Below are 27947 nucleotides of genomic sequence, written 5' to 3' on the forward strand. Positions count from 1 at the left end.
AAGAAAGTGGCTTAAGTGGGAGGGGGTGTTCCAAGGTAGGAAAGCATGAGTGAAGGCTCTGGAGCAGGGATGGGCATGGCTGGTCTGGGAAGAAGGATGGCACTTTAGGAGAGGAAAAAAATACCAGGGAAGTTCAGGGCATTTCAAAGTAAAACAATTCCTTCAAATTTATAGTGTCATTGTTTTAAAAATTTCTCAGATAAGGTTCTGTGTGATAATTTCATTAAAAATTTCTCATGATAAAGTTCTGTGTGATAACTAGTTTCTCCCAAGTTAGTTGCAAGGAGTGAGCTTTTACTATGTATTCTTATACTGCTATATAATTGCTAGAATTCATCATTGAGTATCTGAATTACAGTGTGTAGCAATATGCTGGCAAACTGCTTTCTTTTTTGTTTTTTAACTGCCGTCATGTTTTGCAGTTTCGATTCTCAACACAGCCTGGGGAAGATAGTAAGAAATTATCTCATGGATTAGAATTTAGAACTCTAAAACAAACAGTCATTGTTACAATAGACTTTGTGTATGTTAAAGAAGTTTCTTCATTTTCATTTATTCATACAAAATTAGTGATATGATTACCCCCGCTGTTGTTCCCCGAAGGGAGATGTTCACCAATGTGTAATGAAAATATGAAGCTCATTTACTTATTATACCTGTAATCTAATCCAGATTGAAAACTGTTCTATGGAGATTGACAAATATTGGTTGTGATAAATTATTACATAGACATATTCCCACTACTGCACTAGCAGGAAAAAAATAGTGAAAACTGACAAATTCATTTTGAATAATCACTTTAAAAGCCAGAAAATAGCAGAAGGGAAGGGATTTTAAAAGTATCCATTTTTTACTACATGTCATTTTTAGGGAAAAGTAAGACACCAAAACATTTTAAAATTAAAGCATTGACTGGTTTTCCATTTGCTAAACTCTTTTTGATATGAATGATAAGTCATTTTTTCCTTAAGACTACAGCATTGCTAATTTTCTCCATATGTGTACAATTTGTCTTTGACCTTTAACAAATGTCCTCTAGGCAGTCCACTTACCATCCAAGAACAACGCCACAACATCATTTTACTTGCACACAAAGACTTGAAAGCTTCATAAAAATAAATGATCCGTGGCGTAAGATACATTAACCAGCAGAATAATAAGCTATTTCAGCCCTGTAAATTTTAGCGCCCGTCTATTCAAAACCTCACTGGGTCACTTTAGTATTAAATTCATAGGAGTAAAATGGTAACTACACATGCTTTATTTGTTAAGGTGCCAGCTATATATTTTGTGAAAAAGTTTGTTAGCCTAGGATATTTAAAAGCAATCTCTCTTTCCAATAAATGATTTTATGTGTTACAGACACATTTAGTATTAAGCATCATGTATATTTAATATCACAATGTCTACTTCAGTGTCCCAAAAAGCCTTCATTCACTTTATAGTTTCCATTACTGAAGAGCCAACATTCGGTTCTCCCACAATTGTGTAAAGTGCAGGCAAGCCACAAGAGCTTCTAGTTTTAGCTTGCAGCCCGTGGGACCACGATAATTGTTATGAAGCCATTAATTCTACCTCAGCAGTTTCAACTGTCAGGTACATGTAACAATAATTGCACTTAATGAATGCTGCTCAATTTATTAAGTACAAAATGAAAACCAGTATTCTTTTATATGCAGCACTGAGGCACATTATTTATCATTTGTGTATACCATGTTGAATATTCTACTATCATTTATTGGTCAGGGTATATAGCCATAGTTTTTCTAAAGTTTCTTTTTATTAAAAAACAATGCAGGAAATTGTAACACTCTAATTAAAGAATAATTAAAATAATTAGTACCAAAACAAATATTTAATAAGAATCTATGTGTATGGAAAGCAATCCAGCAAAACCAAGACCAAGTTCCTGCTCTAGATAAACAAGATTCTTTCTGTGGCTACCCTCCCCTCCCCCAATCTTTACTAGAATATGAAAAAATTCAAAAGCTTCCAGTTGCTTGAAATATCAGTGTTGTTTCTTTCTCAAAGTTTTTGGCAGTAAAACTTTTGTGTACAGACATACGGCCTGCCTCAGAATTTTCAAAAGTAAGAGCTAGATTTCTTATTTTCAATCACTCAAGGTAAACTGCATAGACATTTGCAAGAGCGAAGAGAGAAGAATTTCTGAAAACATAAGATGAAAAGGTATCACTTTTAGGATCCCAGAGGCATCTGCTTCCAATAAGTATGCTCTGCCTGTTCAGTTGTCCAATGTGAACTATCACAATTAGTTTATACCGTGGAATCATCAAGTCCTTGACCTGGGCTTTAATAACCTAGAAATTTAAAAAAAGGGAGGGTCTTCATTCAGCTACATTGAAACTCAAAAGTATTAACCTTTGTTATAAATATAAGGGATTTAATTTAATAGCATGATGCATTGTAGATACTTTGAGTGATTGTTGTAGAACCGTAACTATGATTCCCTTCAAGCATGGTCCCCTTGAGATAAAACATTCAGGAAAAAATTTTAACACCAGCAATAAATCAACCTTTTCTAAGATACATGAAATAATTATAATCCAGAACACAGAATTTAATAAATTACATTCCTTGAAAATTTATGTTAAGATGGCTTCATGTCAAAGAATGTTGGCATTGGAGTTACACTGTCTTGTTCATGTCTAATTAAGAAACCATACATCTGGAGTCTCCTGTAATATAACTAATCATTAAAGTTTATTAAAGAGTTTGTTATCAAAAAGAAAGTAGAGGAAACCTTGATGAAGTGCAGCCCTGGGGTTTGTAAAAATAGAAATGTGCTTGAAGACCACAATGTCTGTATTTGATGGCACTCAAAGAAGCTGCCTTAGTGAAGAGAAAATAATCATTAAAATGTTGTATCTTTTACAATACATTTTTACAATACATTTTATAAATGGGGCAGTTTTATACACTTTTACATAATGCATGCAAATGATGCACGTGATTGTTTTAGACAAAGGCTTTACGTATACACACACACACACACACACTCATATATGTAGAATATGACCTAATTATAAATACGCATTTTAACTGTTACTGCAAATTAATTCCCCTCATCAAAAAAGTAGAGGGTTTGTTGTACTTTAGCAAATATTCTAGCTATTGTTAACACTTTGGGCAAATCACACACGTACCTCAGAAATGGTTTTAGTCATCTGTCTACAGAGCTCTGGTTCATATTCTTCTACTTGTAGATAGCTGGTTAATACATCTTTCAAAATATGATTGACGGTGACCACAGGAAAATGTTTGGGAGGACCTGAAAATACACATAAAATTTATTTCTAAAAAGTAATTTCAAATCACACCCACCCACCCCATAGGCTAATCAAAAGAGTATGGAAACATGGAGGGATTTAATCTTCTGGGTGGACTCTATTGAAAGAAACAAGTGGCTCTAATTAGGTTTCCTGTCAAGTGCTCTGAGAGAGAACAAGAAGACAATATTTTCATACATTTACGTGACTATCTCAAAAGTGTGTTCAATACTGCTGGGGTTTGACCTTGAAAGTCTCTTCCTTCCCAGGCCCCATTGTTGTGGACATACTTCAAAGTCTCAACAGCTTTATAACTGGCTCTCTACCTCTTATATCTCCCGCTCCAATCTATCTACCAGATCTTAAATGGCATTCCCCTTAGCGAGGTCTAAGGTGTGATTCCCTACAGCCCCTTCTCCCGCTACCACAGTGCCCCTCTTGTGGACTGCTCCAGCCTCACAGCCTCCATCTGTCTATAAAGGTGCTCCTGTGTCTTTACTCTTGCTCTTTAGTTTTCAAATGGAATATCTTTCCCCATCTTGTTCATCTGAGAAACAGCCACTCATGTTTCAAGACCATCTCAAATGTCTTCTTCTCCAGGTAGCACTCTACCTCCTCTCAGGTAAAAATGTCCCTCCTTTCCATGCACTGGGTCCCCACTGCCATCCTGGCTCCTAATCCACTTGATATTGGCTAAAGCATACCTGCGTTTCCAGTGAAATGGTAAGCAAGCTCGGATTTTATCCTCCTCAGAGTCTAATACAATGCTAAAGGCATAAGAAATTTTTAATGTATGATTTCTGAATTTAAATAGAATTAAATTTTGTAGATAATCATTATATATGATATATGACTGTATATTGTATACATATATAATAATGAATACTTTTTATTAAGCTTTTGCTACATGTTAGGCAGTGCGATAAGCACTTCATATTACCTTATATAGTCTTCCAATAGATCTCTGAGGTGAATCTCACTGTTATCTCCATTTGGCAGGTGGGGAAACAGAGATTTATATACATTGAGTAACCTGCCCAGAATCACACAGAGAGGCAGAGCTGGGGTGCACACCCAGGTTTATCTGATGCTAGAGCTTATATTCTCGACCACATTTCATCCACGTTCAGAGGAGAAGCTTCAAATGAATCTTCTTCCTCCTGCATCCCAGGAATATTAGCCATATCATCACTTTGGTCATATACTAATGTCATTGCATGACATGAACATGTGCCCAGGGCTTGGCATACAGAAGCCCAGTCATTATTTGTTGAATTGATAAAGATGAAGGAATGAGATCAAGAATTCTATTCAATTCTCTTTTAATAGATGTCAATATCTAGTAATAAGTGTTTGTTTGTGATGACTGTATCTGTCAGGGTCAAATGAAACATATGGCACCCTATAGTTAAAATAATTCCAGGAGGAAGTTCTGAGTGGGCTGTAGAAAATCACAAGGGATAGTGCAGCACCCCTCAGCCAGTGAAAGTAAGGTTGTCAGCCCACCCCTCCCACCCCAAGATTGGGGAATAGAGGAAGAGCTTTTAATAGATCCCAGAAGGGTCATGTGGAGAGGGCTCCCTTGGGAGCAGTTTCTGCCCTTTGGTTGAAGACTGTAACCAGGCTGTGATGAACTCACAGGCAGGAGCCAGGGAAATAAACAGCTCCACCTCACACTTCTCACTCCCTCTGACTCTCAGCTGGGGTTTCCCACTGGCTGAACTTAACCAGAAGGTTACAGCCTCTGACTGCCGTTCAGTTAGGTGAGCCTCTTGAGGTTCTATAAATCGTTATTTTTATTTTGATGATAATATAGAAATTGTTGAATTCCACTTAAATCATGGAAGGGTGGGGGTGGAGATTGAATCTAGATAGGTAAAGTGGTTCTTAAAGATCTCCCCATCATCTCCTGCGAACCCAAGCCTAGGGCATGGTTGATTAACCCAGGGTGACAATGCTCTAGGCCAGGACAATGAGAGTCTTTTTTCGGAATTTTTATTTTAAACTGCAAGTAGGAAAAAAGAGTCAGCCTCTTTCTGGTGGCAAAAGTTACCATGTGACTCTGAGCACCTGCTGGAGGACATGTTTTTCATGGTGGTAAGGAGGCCAGGCCACCAAAAGAGAAGAAAGTGCACATAGGTTAGTGCTGGAAAGAGGGTCCTGGTGGCACTTGAGTCTGTTTCCAGTAGTTCCCGTTGTACAGTGCTACCAATGTCCTTTCCATACTTTGCTTAGATTAAAAAAAAAGTCATTAACCAGATCCTGTTTTGAAAATACTTTGAAATATGGTAATGAAGTATTCTTTTCTTACTTCTTTGTTACCTTTCCCCTAAACATCCAGAATCATCCATCAATGTTCAGTTTCTGACTTCTGAAATAAGCTCCTAAAACTACTTTCAGAGTAAACTGATGTGAATGGCAAAGCTTTTCTTCTTTCTCGAGATTTTTTTTTTCCTTAGGAGAAAAAACGTGTTTTAGAAATCAAAAGGCAAAGACCTGAAGGATCAGGACAAAAAAAATTTTTAAAACAAACAAAATTTGTCCTTAAAAAGTAGATAAAGATAAGTTTACTTAATGTATGTGGGCCTCCACTACCCCACATTGGTGTAATAATAATAATTACTACATTTTTTTTGTTAGAATTAAATGAGACAATAAATTGAATATGTTTAGAACAGTGCTTGTCACACAATAAAACACTCCTTAGATATGTGATCTTATTAGTGTTATTGCTGTTATTGTAGTTATTGCATGCTGAAGGAAGAATTGGGGATTTACCTTGCTGAGAAGGCAGCAAGATGAAAGAGGACGTAAGTCTGGAGACAGTGAGGCCTGTGGGATTAGGAAGGACCCCATGTGGTGGTGTAAAATCAATGCTGAGAGATTGACAGGGTCTAAGAAAACCTGATATAGAGACAGGGCCTGAGCACTTCATGGAAGCTGAACTCAAATAATCTCTCTCTTTCTCTCTCAATATTTTGGATCTACTTTCTACTGTGCTGGCTTCATTCTCAAGGCAGGCTGCCTTGATGTGGTAGCAAAGATGGCCGCCAGTCTAGTTTGGCTCGGTGCTCGCAGTCCGTGTTTGCAAACAACCAGGTGCCACTATACTCAGTTCCAGAAAAAGTCCTGTGGAAAACTTATTCCATAATTAATATGAAGTTACAATGAATATCATGGAAGGCTTTTATTCTTAGTGATCTATAGTAAGGTCCTTGAGTCAGTCACTTTCAGGAGTAGTAACATGATGAATGGAGAGATTTAAACATATTACATCATTTGAGTCTCATAGCATCCATGTGATGTATAGACTATTATCCCTATTTACAAGTGAAGACACCGAGATTCAATGATGCTAAATACCTTGCTCAAGGAATTAGCAAAATTAGTATTCAAATTCAGATATGACAGATGCCACAGCCTGCATTTTCTTTTATATTTGTTTTAGTAATTAATGAGAAATATATAAATGGTATTTTATTAAAAGAAACACACTTTCCTTTTCTATTCCCTTTTCTCCTCTCATGAATGATACTCATGTTTCATCTCATTTTTGTAGCTGTAATTATTTACGTAAATGCTCTCATTTAAGATGTGCTTAGATGAGGCAAACATTATTGAATGGAATGAAAAATTAATTAAACATAATAGTGCTGGTGATTGGCTGATATTTCCCTCTACTTTTCTGGCCAGTATTACATTGTAAAGATATGATAAACTATTTACCAAAGTCCCACTGATATAGTCTGGATATTTGTCCCCTTCAAATCTCATATTGAAATGTGATCCCCAGTGTTGGAGGTGGGGCCTGGTGGGAGGTGTTGGGGCCAGGAAGGTGGGTCCCTCATGAATGGCTTCGTGCTGTCCCAGCAGTAATTACTGAGTTCTTGCTCTATAGTTCTCCCTCTATTAGTTCACATGAGAGCTGGATGTTTAAAACAGCCTGGCACCTCTCCTGTTCCCTCTCTTGCCATGTGACATGCCAACTCTCCTTCCCTTCTGCCATGCCTAAAAGCTTACTGAGGTCTTACCAGAAGCAGATGTTGGCACCACGCTTCCTGTATAGTCTCTAGAACCATGAGCCAAATAAACCTGTTTTCTTTATAAATTACAGTCTCAGGTATTTCTTTATAGCAATGCAAAAACAGACTAATACACCCACAAAATACCTTTCATATGTGAAATAAACCCAGAAACAAGTAGAAGTGGAAACACAGTTTTGATGAAGTATTAATAAAATGGCTGGTTGAATGCTATAAAAAGGGAATTGTCAAGCATAAAATATTTTAATTATTAAAAAATTCACATAGACTATTGTAGGAAAATACAGGTATATTTCATCTATACTAAGCTTTTTCTAAAATTACTTTTCTAATGTGGTTCATACTCAGTACTTCTAAAACTGATAAGATGCTTTATTTGAGAAAACAAGTTGCAAAAAATATCCTTATGTAGAAACACAGAGATTCACATTTCACTGGCCCTGTCTTGTTGAAATCTGATTCAAACCCTTCCAGCATGCACAGTTCAAAGTCATAGACACCCCATGGCTAAGAACTTTTAGTTGCAAGTGAGGGAAAACCTGACCCAAACTTAGCTTGCCTAACTGAAAAGTTAAAGGGTAGCCAATTGGATTTAGGACTCAAATGATGACACCAGGATTCTGTTGTTTTCTCTCAGTTTCAAGTCAGGGCAAGGTGGCAGATCCTGCCAGAGCCCCTACATTCCTTCAAGTTTCAGGGCTTTATGTTCTTCTGCAACAGGCCAAACAACATTTTCTGAATTTAATCTCAAAGGCTTTGATTGGATTCACCATGGTTATATGCCATCCGAGAATCAGTCACTGCTCTATCTATAAAGCCAGTGCCAGCTTCATTAGAATGCTAGGATCAAAAGTGGTGATGATGGTGGAATTTCAAAGGAAATTTAGTGAGGTTACCAGAGAAATATAAAAGTATATTGGATGGCAGGAATATTAGCTGTTCACCACAGGCACTGTGAAAATACCAGTAGATTGGCTAACTATGGAGCCGTGTAATCCATGCAGTCTTGGGGACTCCTTTAGAAAACTGGCTACAAGGCCAAAGGGGACATGCTGATGGTCTATAATTTTCTTGGGGTTAACTGGCCACAGATGGAATCACCTTGGCCCATAGAGTCTTTCTTTGTCCTTGGTAAGTCTCTGTGGAATTTCCATATAGCAGTAATTATGTATGAATTCAGGTAATAGTGGGCAGGTACGCGTTTAGAGAAAACAAGTGGGTCTATGAGGAAACATGGATGGGAAAAGATATTTGCCACGGACTCCACCTGGGAGTATAGCGGCAGGTGCAAAGATCTTTGTTTTCAAAGACTCAAAACCTCAATGGTAATGGATAAACGTCTCTGTCAACAGGGGACTATGAGTCATTTGCCTTTGCTTTGAGTTTTTTTTTTTTCCTTCACCTAACAACACTGATTGGTTTTGTTGGATAAAATATCAATACTTATCTCTTTCATTTAAGTCATATCTATGTACCCAGAAATACTCAGTGAATTTGTTAAGTCAGTAGTATACTGTATACATCAGTGCCACCCAGTGAATTGTTTGGCATTTGGGAAACATTAGTAAAGAAAAGTAAGACAGCAAGTGTTGTTACCTTTTTGCTGAGGAAGAAACTAAAGCAACATCAAATCACTCAATTCATTAAAGTCCCTTATATTGTGCTAGAATTGAAGACAATGCCAGGTTATCAAATATCATTTTTAAGAGAATCAGTCACCAATTTAGAAGTTTAAAATAGGAGTGAGAGATAAAAGAACACACCCAACTGATAGGTGTTTTCCATCTGAACTGTAAGGCGAGAGATATCATCACGCTGACTAGGTTCATCCATATAAGACGCAGTACTCATAGAACTAAAAACAAGGGAGAAAACAAATTTTAGTCATTATTATAACAATAATAACAAAATACAATATTGCTTTAAGCTAAAATGTTACAAAGATGAAGTTTTCTCAGAAAATTTCAAGTAAGTCTTACGTAAATATCCTAGTGGCATATTGAAAGTCCAAAACATTTTAGAGATGGAAATATTAAGATGCAGAGGAATTATTTGGAGCAGGTCTCAATGTGATGGCTGAAGCCCAGGGCAGTTACCCAGGTCATCAAATTATCCAGAAAGTGATCCTGGGTTGATGTATGTATATGGGGTAACAGTACATACTTCAAAATCCATTGCCAATCTCATCTCCACCAGTGATATAAAGCCTCTCCTCAAAGTAGACAAAGCTCACAAACAGGGCTGGGGGACATATGAGGAAGCTTAAAATGTTGGCAGACAACTCTATATACACGTGGCGTATTATAAAGAGTTCACTATTATATGTAGTTCACAAAATCCCTTTAGTATGAAAAAGAAAAATGAGAAACTCATCTACGTGGTAAAGGAAACCACAATTCACCAAAACTATAATACATTAATAAGCATCAATCGGCCTTTTCAACATCGAAAAAGGGTTTTGGTTTCATTATCAAGGCAATATGAGCTTATCCTGTTGCTAAACAGGAGACCCAAGCAAAGAGGAGGCCCCACTGTCTCTCCAGCACTACTTAATTCAACTTAGTTCAGAGGAAATTCAGCTGTAACTAATGACAGTCTCAGAACTCTGCACCCTCAATTTTCTCCACCTGTGAAAATGAACGTTAAGACAGATGTCATTTCAAAGGGGAGGATATAATAGCATGTGTGTGTGTGTGTGTGTGTGTGTGTGTGTGTGTGTGTGTGTGTGTTCAGAGTGACCACTTTTCTAAGCAGGCTATGTTTTTGCTTTAATTAAATAAAAAAGAGATATTTGCTCTTAATCTTTGGGGATCTTTTTTCTTGCAAGGAATTTAAAATACTTAGTTCTACGCTGTTTGGAATTAATGAACTTCTTGCAAATCGATATTTTAAGAAAATCACGGGTAATCTATTTTTAAAAATCCTTTAATGCAATACAACTTACATGATAAATTAGGGTTTACCCACTCAGCCCAAGAAAATGATGGAAGAAATTCTGGCTGCTTTTTTCATGGTGGATTTCTGGATGAGTGACTTAATCTTTATTCTTATAACACCTGCCTTCCTCAATTTACTGCTGCCCTTTGAAGTAGCAACCAGCCTGTTTGGCCACACTGGCTGCAGGTGTTGTGGGCAATACCAAAGATGATTACTGCTGCTTAAAAAACCCAATGTTACATAAACCCCTTGATTCTAAGATAAGTCAGTCTGCTCCATTACTATATATGCTACTTTTAACTTTGTAAAACATTTCCCATAAATTATCTCATTTTACTTTCACAACATCCTTTGAGGTAAGTAAAAGGTTCATTATTCTACCCATTTCAGAGATAAAGGGAATGAGGCAAAGGGCTTAATGTACATGTATAAAAGGCAGACAGATTTCAAATGTCCTCTTTACCTCTTAGTGACAAAGTCCCAAGTATGATTATAACAGACAGAATGAAAATAGGGACAATGAAATAATTAATCACTGCAATTAAAACTTACTTGCATAATACAGAAGGTATTCATAAAATCTCAATTTCTTTTCTACTGAACACCATATTAAAAATTCATGGAGAAGAAGAGGTGGTGCAAAACTCAAATTAGCTGGAGTGAAAATTCCAAGACAAAAAAGCAAATAAGGATTTTTATAAACTGTCTTCACTATCAGTTACTGAAGATTGGCAATCAGTGCACTTAATATTATTATCATTATGAAACTGGTAAATGTCATAAGGGCAGCTTAAAAATCCCACTGGTTGAAGATTGGTGTGTAAATAGAAAGTTTTTCAGATTGACTTTTTTTGAGTTATTGTAGATAAATTTGTTCAGTGCCCTTTTATTTCCATAGTAATCATATAAACAGTGTATGCTCATTTTACAAATTCAAAACATACAGAAAAACATAGAGAAGAAAGTAAAATTACAAAAAATTATTAACCTCAGTGGTTCTCTAACCTCTGTTAACATTAAGAAAATCATTTCAGACATTTGATTTTACACATGGGCTCATATTATAGATGCTTTAAAAAAATTTTAAATGTATCATGGATAACTTTCCATGTCAATAAATAGCAAACAATACTTTAAATATCAAGACAGTACTTAATACATACACATTCTGGATTTCATTTAACCATGTATCGTCCATGCCTTTTAGGCTATTTCCAATATTCTACTATTATAAAGAAAATTATAATGAACATCGTGTCAGGGACTCTTATTTACTTTCTAAAGTTGTTCTTTCCTTCTTCCTTGGTAACAGAATCCTACATTTGTAGGAATATTCCTGTGCAGACTAAAGACAAATTCTCAGTCTCTTTTTGTGCTATTGTGGCCTATGTGGCTTATGAGTGAATGAGATGTAAGTGGAACTGTTGTGTGGAAATTCTGAGAGGTTCCTCAAAAGAACTAATGCAGCCTATAAGAGCCTGTTTTGACCCTTCTTTGTGACTGGAATGTGGATATTCCAGAGCTCAGCACTACCTTGGGTCTTGAGGTGACCTTGCAGATTACAGATAAGAAAGAAGCCTCTGAACTTCCTCTCTTCAGACTTATTTTATGTAAGAGAAAAATAAATTTCTATTTTGTTTAAACTAATGTTTATTATTATATGCAGCAGTAGATCTGATAGAAAGTCTAACTAATACAGAGTTTGCTACCTGGAAGTGGGATGCTACAAGTAATCAATAAATCATAAAACTTGGGGCTGGCAGTGGTGGCTCACGCCTGTAATCCCAGCACTTTGGGAGGCCGAAGTGGGCAGACCACTTGAGGCCAGGAGTTCAAGACCAGCCTAGGTAACATGGCAAAATCCCATCTCTACTAAATATATATTTTAAAAAATTAGCTGGGCATGGTGGCACATACCTGAGATCCCAGCTACTTGGGAGGCTGAGGCACAAGCACAGCTTGAACGGAAGGTAGAGGTTGCAGTGAGCTGAGATCATGCCATTGCACTCTAGCCTGGTCAACAGAGCAAGACTCTGTCTCAAAAAACAAAACAAAACAAAAACCAGTAAAAACCCATAAAACTTGGAATTAGTTTTAGAGAGGAACTGGGGCTTTGACGAGTAAATTTTCTATATTTTGCTGGAAACCTGGTTTTTTTTTTTTAAACTATTATTTTAAGTTAGGGGGTACATGTGAAGGTTTGTTATATAGGTGAACTTGTGTCACAGGAGTTTGTTGTACAGATTATTTAATCACTCAGGTATTAAGCCTAGTACCCAATAGTTATCTTTTCTGCTCCTCTCCCTCCTCCCACCCTCAACCCTCACGTAGGCCCCAGTATCTGTCGTTCCCCTCTTTGTGTTCATGAATTCTCATCATTTAGCTCCCACTGATAAGTGAGGACATGTGAAGCCTGGAAATTCTTATCATGCAGAGGTAAAATAATTAGTCTATTGCTTTCTGTGCCTTGGAAGGCTGACTGTGCATCAATTAAGACTATAACATCATAAAAAAGTATAGGAAATGTTTACTTTTTAAAACCTGTATTATAAAAATCTGAGATCTGATAGTTCCCACATTAGAATGAAATGGGTTAGAAAAAGAGAGAGAACAAAAAAGAAGGAAAATGTTGAATAGAAAAAATAAGATATTTATTCCTTGAGAAAAGGAAAAAGGAAAAGAGAAAATATTTAAAATGCTTGCAGGGATGGGCAAATAGCATTAAACCAGAATATGGGCTTGGCAAATTTTTAGAAATAAAACAGTTTTATGTTTTAAAATTGGGGAATTGCCAATATCAGTTCAGAATGCTGGTTTAGAAAAACCTGGGCATATTTTCTATTGATAAACAGCTTCACTCAAATCCTTTGAAATCTTTAAAGATAAATATGTGAGATACCCAAAAAGTAAATTTATAATTTTAATTACCAGTGCCGTATACCTGGCACAATACATTTTTGGGGTATATATCACAATATTGCACATGGATGGGTTTCAGTTGTCTGTCATCAGACTTTCCCTAGTTTACAATGACAACCCTTCTAGACACGTGATCTCATTGTAAAGTGAATGCTACAGTTTTATTTTTTAAATATAAAAAATATTCTTGCTGTCTATGTGTTTTACCAGCTTGCTGGCATTTATGGAGAAAAAAATTCGATTGGCAAAACGTGTCCCAGAGAGTTATAAAGTTTTAGAAAGAAAGGTAGATGAAAAGTAATGTAATAAAAGAAAGTCTGGCGTAAACCACTGGTGAGAACACTTAACAAATTAACTAATATTATTGCAGATGGAAGAGTAACAACTTGTAATTCAATGAAAAATTCAGTGAATATCTGAAACCACATGTGCTATTGCTGAGGACAGACAGCCTGCATACAGAAGTAGCTGCATGAAATTGGTCCAGAATAACAAAAGTAATCCTCCTTATTTGTACCTGGCTGACACTGGAAATGCACCATGCTAATCCAATAGTATGCATTCTGATTATTTGCAGGAAAAAGACAAAAAAATTAGTTAAGAAGTTAGAGCCTGTAGTCCCAGCTGCTTGAAAGGCTGAGGCCGGAGAATTGCTTGAACCTGGGAGGCGGAGGTTGCAGTGAGCCGAGATCACGCCACTGCACTCCAGCCTGGGCAACAGAGCAAGACTCCATCAAAAAAAAAAAAAAGAAAAGAAAAAGAAAAGAAAAGAAGTTAGAACATATTTACTCTTTAATGAAATTCATTCTTTTTTAAAAACATCTTGCAAATTTGCTTGCTGACCAGTCTTTGAATTACATAGATAAACACAAGGCATGTCTTTTTATTATGACAGTTAGAGATGGTAATAATAATTTCAGTTAATTCTCATCAGCCACAATAGCATCTAATTATTATTGAGAACTCATTTCCATACGTTTTCAGAGTTATTATTATACCTAGATGTTTTGAAGCTGCAGGAAGAGATAATATTGAACGCATAACTGGCCTTAGAGGCATTAAAGTAGTATCTTTAAAGGTCAGAATATCATCTTTTCCTTCTATTTGTAACCATGAAATGCCTGGAACCACCATATTTATAAATATAGTATCACTTAAGTGTGTCTTCTTCGGAGGGGAGATAAGCTGTTATTGAATCATGTGCTGCCTCCCAGTGGTGATATTTCAGAGTGCACAGAGAAAAGCAAGGTCTTAGGGTATAAATTTGTACATTTGTACTTTCCATTTTTCTTCATTCTTTCAACAAATGTTTATTGCCCACAACATGTCAGGCACAGTGGGAAGTACTGGTAACACAGATAAAAATAAGAGCCCTTCTGCTCAAAAAACAGGATGTAGAATGAGATTAAATATGCATAGAAACTCCTTTACTTGGGAACTTTCCACCTAAGACTATCCATGGATATTTTTATGAGTGTTATGCTCAAGAGCAAAGCATACCAACTTGTCCCCAGCAGTAGATGATGTTATTTGTCTGGTAAGGTAAGTTAGTTTTGCAGTTATTTAGTTTATTCCAAATTTGCTGGATTTTTATGTACAGGCATATCTCATTTATTGTGACTCACTTTATTCTGCTTTGCACACAATGTGTGTTTACAAATTGAAGGTTTGTGGCAACCTTGCATTGAGCACATCTATCAGCATTATTTTTCCAACAGCATGTGCTTACTTCATGTCTCTATGTCACATTTTGTTAATGCTCACAATATTTTAGATTTTCATATTACATCTGTTATGGAGAGCGATGATCAGTGTTATTTTATGTTATTATTGTAATTGGTTTAGGGTGCCACAAACTGTATCCATATAAAGCAGCTGACTTAATTGATAAATGTTATGTGTGTTCTGACTTCTCCACTGACCAGCCATTTCCCATGTCTCTCTCTTTGGGTCTTCCTATTTCCTGTGACACAACAATATTGAAATTAGGCCAGTTAATAACCCTACAGTGGTCTCTAAGTGTTCAAGTGAAAGGAAGAGTCGCACATCTCTCACTTTTAAATCAAAAGCTAGAAATAACCAAGTGTGGTGAGGAAGGCATGTCAAAAGCCAAGATAGGCTGAAAGCTAGGCCTTTTGTGCCAACAATTAGTCAAGTTGTGACTACAACTAAGTAGATTTTTTGTTTGTTTGTTTTTGTTTTTTTTTTGAGACAGAATATCGCTTTGTCACCCAGGTTGGAGTGCAGTGGCATGATCTTGGCTCACTGCATCCTCAAACTTCCAGGCTCAGGTGATCCTCCCACCTCAGTCTCCCAAGTAGCAAGGACTACAGGTGCACACCACCACACCTGGCTAATTTTGTTTTAATTTTTTGTACAGACAGGGTTTTGCCATGTTGCCCAGGCTGGTCTCGAACTCTTGAACTCAAGTGATCCACCCACCTCAGCCTCCAAAGTGCTGGGATTACAGGTGTGAGCCACTGCACCTGCCTGAAAAGTTCTTGAAGGAAATTAAAAGTGTCACTTCCGTGAACACATGAATGATAAGAAAGCAAAACAACCTTATTGCTGATATGGAGAAAGTTTTAGTGGTCTGGATAGAAGATCAGACCAGTCACAAATTCTCTTAAGCCAAAGCCCAATCCAGAGCAAGGCCCTAACTCCCTTCACTTCCATGAAGGCTAAGAAAAGTGAGGAAGCTATGGAAGAAGTTTGAAACTAGCAGAGGTTGATTCACGAGGCTTGAGGAAAGAAGCCATCTCTGTAACATAAAAGTGCAAGGTGAAGCAGCAAGTGCTGATGTAGAAGCTGCAGCAAGTTACCTAGAAGATCTAAGATCATCGGATAAGCTAAGATCATTGATGAAGGGGCTACAATAAGCAACAGATTTTCCATGTAGATGAAACAGTCTTCTTTCAGAAGATGCCACCTAGGGCTTTTATAGCTAGAGAGAGGTCAATGCCTGGCTTCAAAGCTTCAAAGGACAGACTGACTTTCTTGGTAGTGGCTAATGCAGCTTGTGCCTTTAAGTTCAAGCCAATACTCATTTACCATCCTGAAAATCCCAGGGCCCTTGAGAATTATGCTAAATCTACTGTGTTCTATAAGTGAAACAAAAAAGACTAGATGACAGCACATCTGTTTTATGGCATAGTTTCTTGAATATTTTAAGCTCACTGTTGAGACCTACTGCAGAGATTCCTTTTAAAATATTACTGCTCATTGACAATGCACCTGGTCACCCAAGAGCTCTGATGGAGATGTACAAGAAGATTAATGTTGCTTTCATGCCTGCTAACACAACATTCATTCTGCAGCCCATGGATCAAGGAGTAATTTCGACCTTCATCTGATTTATTTACTTATTTTTGTATTTTTAATTGATGTATCATAGTGATACATTATTATGGGGAACATGTGATACTTTGATACATGCATACAAAATGTGTAATGATCAAATCAGGACAACTGGGATATCCATTGCCTCAAACATTTATCTTTTCTTTGTGTTGGGGACATTAAAATTCCTCTAGCTATTTTTTCCCCAACCCCCACTAACTAGCTATTTTGAAATATATAATAAATTATTGTTAACTATAATTTCCCTACTGTATTATTGAATACTAGAATTTATTTTATCTAATTGTATTTTTGTATGTATTCATCAACTTCTTTTCACCCCATAAATCTTACGATTTAAGAAATTCATTTTGTAAGGCTATTGCTGTCACAGATGTGGATTCCTCTGATGGATCTGGGCAAAGTAAGTTGAAAAGGATTCACCATTCTAGATGCCATTGAGAACATTTATGATTCATGGGAGGAGGTCAAAGTGTCAACATTAACAGGAGTTTTGAAGAAGTTGATTCTAGCCCTCAGGGATGACTTTGACGGGTTCAAGTCTTCAGTGGAGGAAGTAACTGCAGATGCAGTGGAAATAGAAAGAGAACTTGAGTTACTGTTAAAGGATACAAAATTATAGCTAGATAGGAGAAATAAGTTCTAGTGTTTTTACCACTGTAGGGTGACCATAGATGAAAATAATACATAGATTCAAAGAGCTAGAAAGAGGACATTGAATGTTCCCAACATGAAGAAATACTAAATGTTTGAGATAATGGATATGCTAATCACCCTGATCTGATTACTATACATTATATTTATGGAAAAATCACTATGTACCCCATGAATATGTATAATTGAAATTTTCAATTAAAACATAAAATTTAAAATGGTTAAAAAAGAAATGGAACCTGAATATGTGGCTGAATTGCTGCAATCTCATGGCAAACTTAAACAGATGAGGAGTTGCTTCTTACAAATGAGCAAAGAAAGTGGTTTCTTGAGATGGAATCTACTTCTGGTGAAGATGCTGTGAACACTGTTGAAATGACAACAAATAATTTAGAATACTACATACACTTAGTTGATAAAGGAGTGGCAGGGTTTGAGATGAATGGACTAATTTTGAAAGAAGTTCTACCATGGTAAAATGCTATCAAACAGCATCACATGCTACAGGGAAATCTTTCATGAAAGGAAGAGTCCATTGATGTGGCAAGCTTTAAAATTTATTTTATTATTTCATTTTATTTTATTTTTATTTTATTTGAGATAGTGTCTCTCTCTGTTGCCCAGGCTGGAGTATAGTGGTATGATCAAAGCTCACGGCAACCTCAGCCTCCCAGGCTTAGGGATCCTCCTGCCTCAGTCTCCCAAGTACCTAGGACTACAGGAAGGTATTACTATGCCTGGCTGATTTGTTTGTAGGGAAGGGGGTGTCTCACTATGTTGTCCAGGCTGGTCTTGAACTCCTGGCTGCCGTGATCCTCTTGCCTTGGCTCCCCAAAGTGTTGGAATTATAGGCGTGAGTCACTTTGCCCAGCCTGTTGTCTTATTTTATGATATTGCCACAGCTATCCCAACCTTCAGCAACCATATCCCTGATTAGTCAGCAGATGTCAACACTGAGGCAAGGCCCTCCACCAGCAAAAAGATGACAACTTGCTGAAGGTTCAGATGATCATTAGCATTTTTAGCAATAAAGGATTTTTATACTAAGGTACGTACATTTTTTCTTTAGATAAAATGCTATTGAATACTTAATAGACTACATACAGAACAGTGTAAACAATTTTTATGTGCATTGGAAAACTAAAACATTCATGTGACTTCCTTTATTGCAAAATACACTTTATTGCAATGGTCTGGAAATAAACCTGCAATATTGCCAAAGTATGCCTGTAGTTTTTAGGTATTTTACTCACATTATTTGCTCCATTTTACTAGTAAGAGAAAGGCTATAATAGAAAGAAAAGATAATTTTCAAAAATGAAAGAGGCAGGAACATGACAAATGACACTGTCTTGTGGAACATAATTTTTTCGAGTAGAAGTGATGCTGAAGGATAAAGAATGAACCATGCAACCTGTGAAAAGCGCAGCTCTGGAGTAATTGAAGGTAATCCAGAAATGGTGATTGACAAAGTACAACAATTTTAAGTATGTGGATAGAAGATCAGAGTTAGTGTCTGAAGCCTGTTGAGCTAATGCTCATCCAAGAGCAAGGGAGGTGATAGTTAAGCACAGCTGATGAACTTTTGTTGCAGCTCTTGGATGAAATGCATTGGTTCAAAGCTGTGTCACGCTGGGCAATCATCAGAGAGGTGATGCTGGTAGTGCAGTTGCCATGAATACCTCTTCAAAGCTGTGGAGATCATCAAGGAGGAGTGTGGCCTATTACAACAGATTTCCAACACAAATGAAACTGTTCTTTTGGGTTTTTTAAAAATAGACGCACAATGGAATGTGTCAGCATGGAGGTAAAGGTATACATTAAGAAAATCTGAACAAGCATTTTTCTATTTGCTGTAAATACATCTTATGTCTATAAGAGGAAAGCCCCTAGTCACCCTGGACTTAACACATGCATGGACCTGTGAACCTAACTTGTTCGTGAACAAAAGAAACTTGCTTGCTCAGGAATTGATAAAATGCAACAATTATTCATTCGATGATCACAAAATATGTATTGAGTGACTATTATATGCCAGGCACTATTTTAGGTCTTTGGGATGCAATACTGGAAAAAAAACAAAAACAAAAACAAACTATGGTCTCTGCTCTCATGGAACTGTTACTTTAGTAAGGCAAGACAGAGAATAGACAATAAAATACTAAACAAGCAAATTATATATTATGATAAAAGGTGATACATGCCTCAGGGAAAAGAAAAAATAGAGCAGGTTAAGGGAGTTTGGAAGTGGGTGGAGGAGAAGATGTGATGTGCAATTTCAAATGAAGTGGTCAAGGTAGGCCTTCATGAACAAAGAAAGGAGGTGAGGAAATGAACCACATGGATGGCTGAGGGAAAGGTATACTAGGAAGAGAGAACAGCACATGCAAAGGCTTTGAGACAGGAGGCTGCTAGTGTGTTTGAGAAAATGCATACAGACAAGTAGCACAGGAGGAAGAAGAAAAGGAGTGAAAGAAGATAAAGTTGCAAAGGTATCAGGTAGCTAGATCATGTAGGGCTTTGTGAGCCATTATTCTGTAAGCTCTTACTCTGATAAAGCAGACACACCCCTGTATTTTCTAAAAACCATTAACTTTCTTTGCCAAATGGCGATACCAGGTTTTACTCTCACATGCCTTGCCAACATTTGGTATTATTCTCTTTTCTTCTGTTTTGCCATTTGGATGGGTGCAAAATGGTATCTTGCTTTAATTTATATTTTTTCTGCTTGAAAGTGAGTTTTAGCACCTCTTCATATTCTGCTTAGCTATTTGGGCTTTGTTTCTGAAAATTGCTGTCTTCTTTGACTATTTTAAAAATTGTTTTCCTAGCATAAGTTGTTAATGTACAGGATTTAAAAAAACGTTTATGTATCTTCAGCCAGCCTATTAATTATGTCTATTGTATCCTTTGTTGAGCAGAAGCACTAGATTTTATTGTGGTTATATTTATCCAAAAATTATTTTGCTCTATGGTGTGAGTTTTCATTTTGGGATCTTCTTTCAGAAATCTTTCCTTACTCCTAGAACACAAAGATATGGGCCTGTGCTTTCTTCTCTTAGCTTTGTTAATAGATTTCCACATTTTGGTCTTCCATCTGGAGTTTACCTATGCAAAGCATATAAGGTAAGAGGCCAGCTTCATTTTCCTCCCTATAATGAGCCAGTTTTCTGCCAACACAATCTATCATTTCCCCATTTACAAACATAAATGGGGACAAAAATATCTTGTCTATTTAACTTACACAGATATTGTATGTGAAATGGCTTAATAACCTAAAAGGACAATACAATATTAGTTGTTATTGTGGTTTCATTTGGAAACATGGCCATTTCAGTCTTCCCAAACTATTTTCACTTTTTGGGGGAGGCCATATCTCAGGTAGGTCTTGTTGGGGGCTTTAGTTTAACATAGATGGTGATACAACTTATCTCCTAACTCTGATCTTCTAATCTCTAGCCTTCTCCTTCAGGTATCAAAATGAAGAAATTGTTCTGGCAACACCATTTTCAATTGCCCGTAAACAGCTCACAGTAGTATAGATTGAATGATAGAATAAATTCATTACTGTTGAAATGAAGTAATGAATGCAATCATTTCCATTTTGGTCACTTTTACTGGCAAGACCTAGACAATGTGAAAAAAGTTACCAGGCAGCTCTCAGTTTCCCTGAAAAATGAACTTATCTAAATTAGAAACCTGTAGTTATTCACCTTTATATGCCTAATATGTGGCACAGTAATTGGCACATAGAAGCTAATAAATCCTGAATAAATGAAGAAATACATATAGTGTGGCCTAACTGGTATGTTAGATGCCATCAGTGGGTTCACACGGGGAGCTGTGGGATCCATACAGAAAGTTCTGGTAACATGACATCACTGTAATTTTGGTTTGAGGCAAAGGAGAGAATGTTCAGCCCCCAACCTTGTCCCTAATCTACTAGTGGAACTCCTGGCCTCACAGATAACAAGCCTAGATATCATGTCACATGATCCTGTGAAAGTAACTTGACCTCATATCTTCTGTTTCCATTTTAAGGAAATGAGAGAAGCACATCTGTTCAAACACTGTTCAGTGTCTGCCAAAGCCTGAGCTTCCAACAAGAAAGATGTCATTGTAAAGACCTGCTCTTACTGTGGATGGGAAACAGAAGGTTCTGGTGAATGAACAGAATGGTTTTATTAATGCAAATCACACATGGGATTGCCAATTTTCAGGAAATGAAAATACTCAACTAATAAACAAGAGCCCATTTTGCTGCTTGTTAATTCTGTAGCTTTGGAGCCTCAATCTCTCTAAGCTTCTGCTTCTTCATTTATCGAATGGGGGAGATAATAACATCTATCTTTATAGAGCAGGAGTCGGCAAACATTTCGGTAAAAGGCCAAATAGCAGATATTTTTGGATTTGCAGGCCCTACGGTTTCTATTGTAACTACTCAACTCTGCTGTTACAGTGCGAAAGTGGCCAGAGACAACGCACAAGTGAATAGGAATGGCTGTGTCCTAATAAACTTTATGCATATAGAGATTTGAATTTCTTATTATTTTTACATGCTGCAAAAAAAACTGTTCCCCTTTTGATTTTTTTCACCTATGTAAAAATCGTATTTAGCAAAACAGATGCAGATTGGAATAGGCCCTTGGGTCATAGTTTGCCAACTCCTATTATGGAGCTTCTATGATACATAAATAAGGTTCATCGTAAGGGCCCTATAAATGTTAGCTATTATCATCCTTATTATTATAAATTGTTCAGGTAAAAAAATAATTTGAAATTACAGATGGAGTATGATGACCACTGTGTAGTGTACTGTCTGGACTCAGACAGTATGGGTCTGATATATGTATGTCCAGGTCTAACAGAAATATGCCAACACACTAACAGTTACAATGTTAGGATAATAAGATCCAGCTTAAGATGTTTCTGTTTTTTCTTTAATAAAACATAAAAATTACATTAAATTGAAAAGATAACTTAAAAACAGACTCAATCTTGAAAACAGTTCACAATAATATTTAATATAAATTTTGTAATTCAGAAGGCATTTCAGACATTTATGCTGTCTGGGGATCATTGTTAAGCATTAGTTACAACTGTGGAAGACTGCAGACATGGAGACCAAGACTGTAGGGCTAAATCTGTGCTGATCTTATACCACATATAAGAAGCAGCTTTTCAAGGAGGTCTACCTTTACTCTTCATGTCCTCCTTATAAGTGTGGTTACTGCTAAAAAGACAAATAAGTCCATCGTCTGTTGAAAGAGATAGACAAGCAAATCACCAAATATAGTGCATATCGAAGGCGAAAGCAGTAGGAGAAGAAAGGCAGATCATCCGGCCCAGTCTGGAGGTAGAGGTGGTCACAGATGAGTAATTAGAGAGCACTTCCCAAAGAGGTGGAGATGGAGCAAAATTCTGATGGAAGAAGTGAAGAAAGCCAGGGGAATAGTGTAAGAAGAGCATTGCAGGCAAGGAGTCGGGGTACCCCATGGGGAAGCAACATGGGGCAATGGCTGGGGGCCAGATAGGGCACTGAGGGATAATTGAGTATAGCTGGAGGGGAGGATGCCCGCAAGATGGTGGGGAAGATGGTGCTATGGAAGTAGATAGGGGTCTGTGGACTTTGTATCTCATAGTCAGGATTTGGGACTGTGTCCTAATCATTAAGTCAAGTTACTTGACCTGTAAACTTTAGTTATTTCTTAGTAAAGTGGTAGAAATGATGCCTACCTAGTAGTATTAATGCTGGGGAGATTCAGTGAGATAATGTATTCAGTCCTTAATAAACGTCAGAATGTTTTACATTATTGAAATTTATATTTTCAAAATTGTTTTAAAGTAATTTTCAAATGAAAGTTATATGTTTTTCCATAAAACACTGCAATTTCAAAACAATGCCTGTATTTGATAGTCACTAAGCTTTCAGAATTTTTCTACTAGTTGAAGCCTCATTCATGAAGGAGAATAACTTGTACTGTCTAATTCCAGATAGTGAGGAAGCCAATGGAAAGCAAGTATTAATACAAGTTAGCATGGGGTGGGGGGAGCCTCCTAAATAGTCTGCATTGCAAGGGGACTTGGAAGCTGATCATTTGCTATTTAAGAAAAAAAGTACAAATAGAGGTTCCATTCTAAATGTTTTGTTTAGGAGTCCAAAACCAAAATAGTTATCATTTAAATGTAGTTGTCAGTGAAAAATCTATCCTAATGTATTGATAAATATGATTTTTATATTCTTGTTATTTTTAATATGTATTTATACTTCATCAATAATAGGTTAAAAAGAGTGATCTCTAATTCTTCAAACGTAGCCATGTTCTGATTCTATATGACAAATTTGTTTTGAAGGGGAAAAGATAAATAAAAGTCATGCAAATAGGAATTACAATTTAATCTTTGGAGACAGTATTTAAAAAAATATCATGGGTACATAATTTATGTCAGACTATTACTTAAATAGTTTCTTGGAAAACGTAAGTTGAATTTAAGCCAACAATCAGTTTTAAATAATTTAAAAAATAACCCTTGCACTTAACTATTGGAAATAGCAGCCAGAAAAGTTTAGAAGCAAAAATTACAAAGATTAATCATTCTCCCATCTTTACTTCTGACATGTGCTGGGATTGCTACTCCTTTATAGTCAGTTTCCCACCTGTAAAAGACATTGTATGTGTAATCCACAGACTTCCAGGGCTGGAACGTGGAGTTGCAAGTAGGCATTAACACACTCTGAGAATAGAAAGATTTTGGTTTCGGAATTCTAATTATTCCAGTTCTTCTACTCTCTGTTCTGCAGGACACCCTATCTCCTGCTTCCCAATATATACTCAATATACTACATCCTCCAGTGCTATAGAAACTAAGAACGAAAGTCTATTATTAATTGACTGCTACATCGATAATTTGTTTTGTTTTCTTCCCAACAGCAGTCAAAAGGAAATGCCATGAAAATATTAAAAATTGATGTATATCTTTAGGAGAAAAGATGCAACATGTAGCAAGAACCAAAAAAATCTACTTATTGCCCTTTGACCTACTAATTATTCTTCTGGAAAATGACCAAGCACAGACATATAGTAAAAAAGAAAAAAATGGAAACAAACTTAAAATGTCCAATAATTAGAGAATGGTTAAGGAACCCAGAATCATAAATTGACAAAATATTATGCAGTCATTTAAGAGGATATGGAAAAAACTATGAAAATACATGACAAAATTATATACAATAATGTTAAGTACATTGTATATGTATGTATTGATTACAAAAATGCAAAACCTATGTTATAAAATATTGAGGAGAAGAACTCAAAAGACATATAAGCGTGTCTGGTTTACATTGCATGTGGTGTTTCTTTTGAGCAGAGGGTTTTTTGGGATGATTTTTGAAATAGCAAAAATGCTGCTAGGATTAACATATCACTTAAGCTTTCTCTCTTTCTCTTTCTTTTTAAATATGGCCCCTAAAGATGACCTGCACCTTGTACTTGCCCATTTTATCTCTTTTTATGTCCCCGAGGAAGTGTTTTTTTCTCCTAATAAACATTACGAACCTATTTATTCAATAAATGAATTTACTATTTTAGACAGTTACTCACTCTTTGATGCGCCCATGAATTTCCTTTCGCCAAAATTCATGATTACTTAGAGAAGAAATACTCCCTCTTTTCTTCCATGAACGAGCTGCTCTGTCTTTAGCATTGTCTGACATCATCATAACCTATGGAAGAAGACTTTTGTAAAATAGCAAAAGAAAGATCCGGAAACATTTTAGTTAGTATAACAGGGACTAATCTCAAAGTACACAGATACTTTTCCTACCATTTTTGAACGGGGAAGTGGGGTTTCCTCAAGAGCAATATATAATATTTGTTGTTATTCTGATCAGTGAAACTGGAACTATGATAACTCTGAAAATGCTTATTTATGCAACAGTATAATTATTTACATAAGCAGATATTAAGCTATAGCAAAAATGCTTAGCTGATGAAGATGGAGGTCATTGACAAAAGATATGCATGTATAGCAGAAAGATGCTATCCTACATCAGAAACCAATATTTGTATTGCCCCCCAAATTTAACCATAATACAACGTTGCTAATTAATATTTGCTGTCACTGTTACATTTTATTTTTGAGGCAGGGTCTTGTTCTGTCACCCAGGTTGGAGTGCAGTGGCATGATCATGGCTCACTATTGCCCCAAACACCTGGGCTCAAGCATTCCTCCCAACTCAGCCACCTGAGTAGCTAGGACTGCAGGTGTATGCCATCAAGCTGGGCTCATTTTTAATTTTTTGTAGAGATAGGGTCTATGTTGCCCAGGCTGGTCTTGAACTCCTGGGACCAAGCAATCCTGCTTCAGCCTCCTAAAGTGCTGGGATTACAGGCATGAGCCACTCTACCTGTCCTATTTTATTATTTTAGAGACAGGATCTAGCTCTTGTTACCCAGGCTGGAGTGCAGTGGCATGATCATAGCTCACTGTAACTTCAAACTTCTGGGCTCAAGCGGTCCACCCACCTCAGCCTCCCTAGTAGCTAGGACTACAGGCCTGCACCACCATGCCTAGCTAATTGTTAAAAATTTTTGTAGAGACAAGATCTTTCTATGTTGCCCAGGCTGGTCTTAATCTCCTGGCCTTAAGTGATCCTCCTGCCTTGGCCTCCCAAAGTGCTGGAATTACAGGCATCAACCACTGTTCCTTACCCGTCATGACTTTAAAAAATAAAATTAGGGGTAGGGAGCTAGAAAATAAATAAATAAATAAAAATAAAAATTAACCTTGCTTTCCCAAAGATTTTTTGTTGTTTGTTTTGTTTTCTCGAGCAACATTTACATAGTTTGTAAGGAGCAAATAGGACTTAAATTTTAAATAAATAATTTATTGGAAAACTCCCTCCTTCCTACTAATACTTGTTAAAAAGCTGGTAGTAGCAATGGACTTCCCAGAACTTAGACTATAACTCTAATAATGCCCTCATTGTCTACCTACAAATTTAAGTATTCATTTAAATTATTTCATAATCTATAAATGTGAGAGCCCCAATAAGGAAATACTATGCTAGACACCAAAGCATAAAAATAGAATAGAATCCATGCCTTCAAGGAGCTGGCAGTTGAGTAGGTAGGGCACACAAGAACATACCCTAAAACCCAGTGGCATCAATGTCAGAGCAGAGGTGCTGTGTGTGGGTGAGGCAGGCAGCATGGTGTGTGTGTGCACGTGAGTGTGAGCATCCTTGAGTGTGTACCTGTGAGTGTGCATCTCTGTGTGTGCAGGTGCCTGTGTGTATAAGTGTGTCTGTGTTCGTGTGTAGGAAGGTGAGTGTGTTTATGAGTGTGGAAAGACACACAGCCTGATGAGGTGGGTCATTCAGGTTTCGCTGCAAAGCCACATAGACCCATCTCGGCCTCAGCTGTTTCCAAAGATGCCCTGCAGGCCGCCCCCTCCCCAAGAAAGGCCAGAGTTGGGACCTGGAGGTCCTCATGGGTGCGGCCAGCCACAGGAAGACCGCCCAGGCTCAGGGGATGACCTTGCTGGCCGGCTCTGCGTTGGCCATCACTCTTGAAGCCCAGCCATGCAGTGGGGCAGGGGACGAACGGTTGGGACTGACTTTCAGTTCCCAAATTTGGGATCATTTTTTCTTATGTGTTGGGGAGAGGAGGAATAAGGTGGCGGAGAGATCGAGGCCAAGTAGGGCCATTTCTCAACAAAGGGTCGATCCCTTGCCCCCTGTCCTTCCTTTGGGGTCCAGACGCGCTGCAGAGAGAGCCGACCCTACCTGCAGCAGGGAGGCTTTGCCCGGAGCCTCCCAGACCTCCGGCACTGCAGACACTGCGCGCGGCGCGACTCCCGCGTCCCAGGCTTCATTCAGCCGGCGGCCGCCCGCGCACTCCCCCTGGACTCTGAGGCCGGTCTCCAGGGTGACCTCAAACAGAGCCCTCGGCCCGCCCCGGCCGGACTTGGCCGCTGAGTGGCCCTCTGAGCTGCCCTAAGGATGTAGAGCATCTCATCTTCACTGCCCACTGGGGGTCGCCCTGAGCCCGGCTGCGTCCTGGGTTGGCGGCGAGCTGGAGGGGAACTGGTTCATTCTGTAGCGAGGAAGACATTTGGGACTAAAGACATTTGCACCCCTAGGGCCCCTCATCAAGTTCCTTTTCCCGCAGACATCAGGGGCAGGAGTGGGAAATGCTGCGGTTTCCTAGCACAGGAAATCCGAAGCGCAAAGACAAAGTAAAGTAGCCCTGCCGTTTCCCCGGCCCCTAACGCTGCTTTGCACGTTCCCCCTCCAAGGCACAGGCGGTGGAATGTGGAGGTAAATGAGAACTTACATTGGCCAGATACCCCAGATACCGACAAACATTGGTATTTAGTCGTCACAATAACTCTGTCAAGAAAGGAATGTTTTCCCTTTAAAGGATTTGGAAAATTGAGATTCTAAAATGTTAAATAATATGCCCACCGCCCCTGAAACTCATGGTCTTAACTCCAGTGTATTACAAACCGGGCTGGGTTCCTTCGCTTTCCTTAACAAGACTCTTCTGAGCCTGTTAATGTCTAAGAAGTTTTGAAATGAGGCTGTTTGGGGTTGAGGACCTACCTGCTGGTATGAATGGGCCTTTCCTCTTCTTTAGCGACTATCCCCAGCCTAAGCCCACTGGGCCTCCCCAAACCAAAAGCAAACAAAATAAACACTATAGGGACCCTCCTGTAGTGGGCAATCATTGGAAGCAGAAACAAG

The 27947-nt window shown here is 37.7% G+C and overlaps 1 protein-coding gene across 1 annotated transcript; it reads right to left on the minus strand.

The window, feature by feature from the left end:
- Positions 1–524: 524 nt before the first annotated feature.
- Positions 525–27535, minus strand: DYNLT5 (dynein light chain Tctex-type family member 5). The gene is made up of 5 exons (XM_524731.8): positions 26988–27535; positions 24802–24923; positions 9094–9185; positions 3165–3289; positions 525–2318 (listed from the first exon to the last, which is right to left on the minus strand). The coding sequence occupies exons 2-5, from the start codon at positions 24918–24920 to the stop codon at positions 2115–2117; spliced, it is 540 nt and encodes a 179-aa protein (XP_524731.3). The 5' UTR covers positions 24921–24923; positions 26988–27535; the 3' UTR covers positions 525–2114.
- Between the last annotated feature and the right edge of the window lie 412 nt (positions 27536–27947).

The sequence above is a fragment of the Pan troglodytes genome, chromosome 1 (assembly GCF_028858775.2).
Source record: "Pan troglodytes isolate AG18354 chromosome 1, NHGRI_mPanTro3-v2.0_pri, whole genome shotgun sequence".
NCBI lineage: Eukaryota > Metazoa > Chordata > Mammalia > Primates > Hominidae > Pan > Pan troglodytes.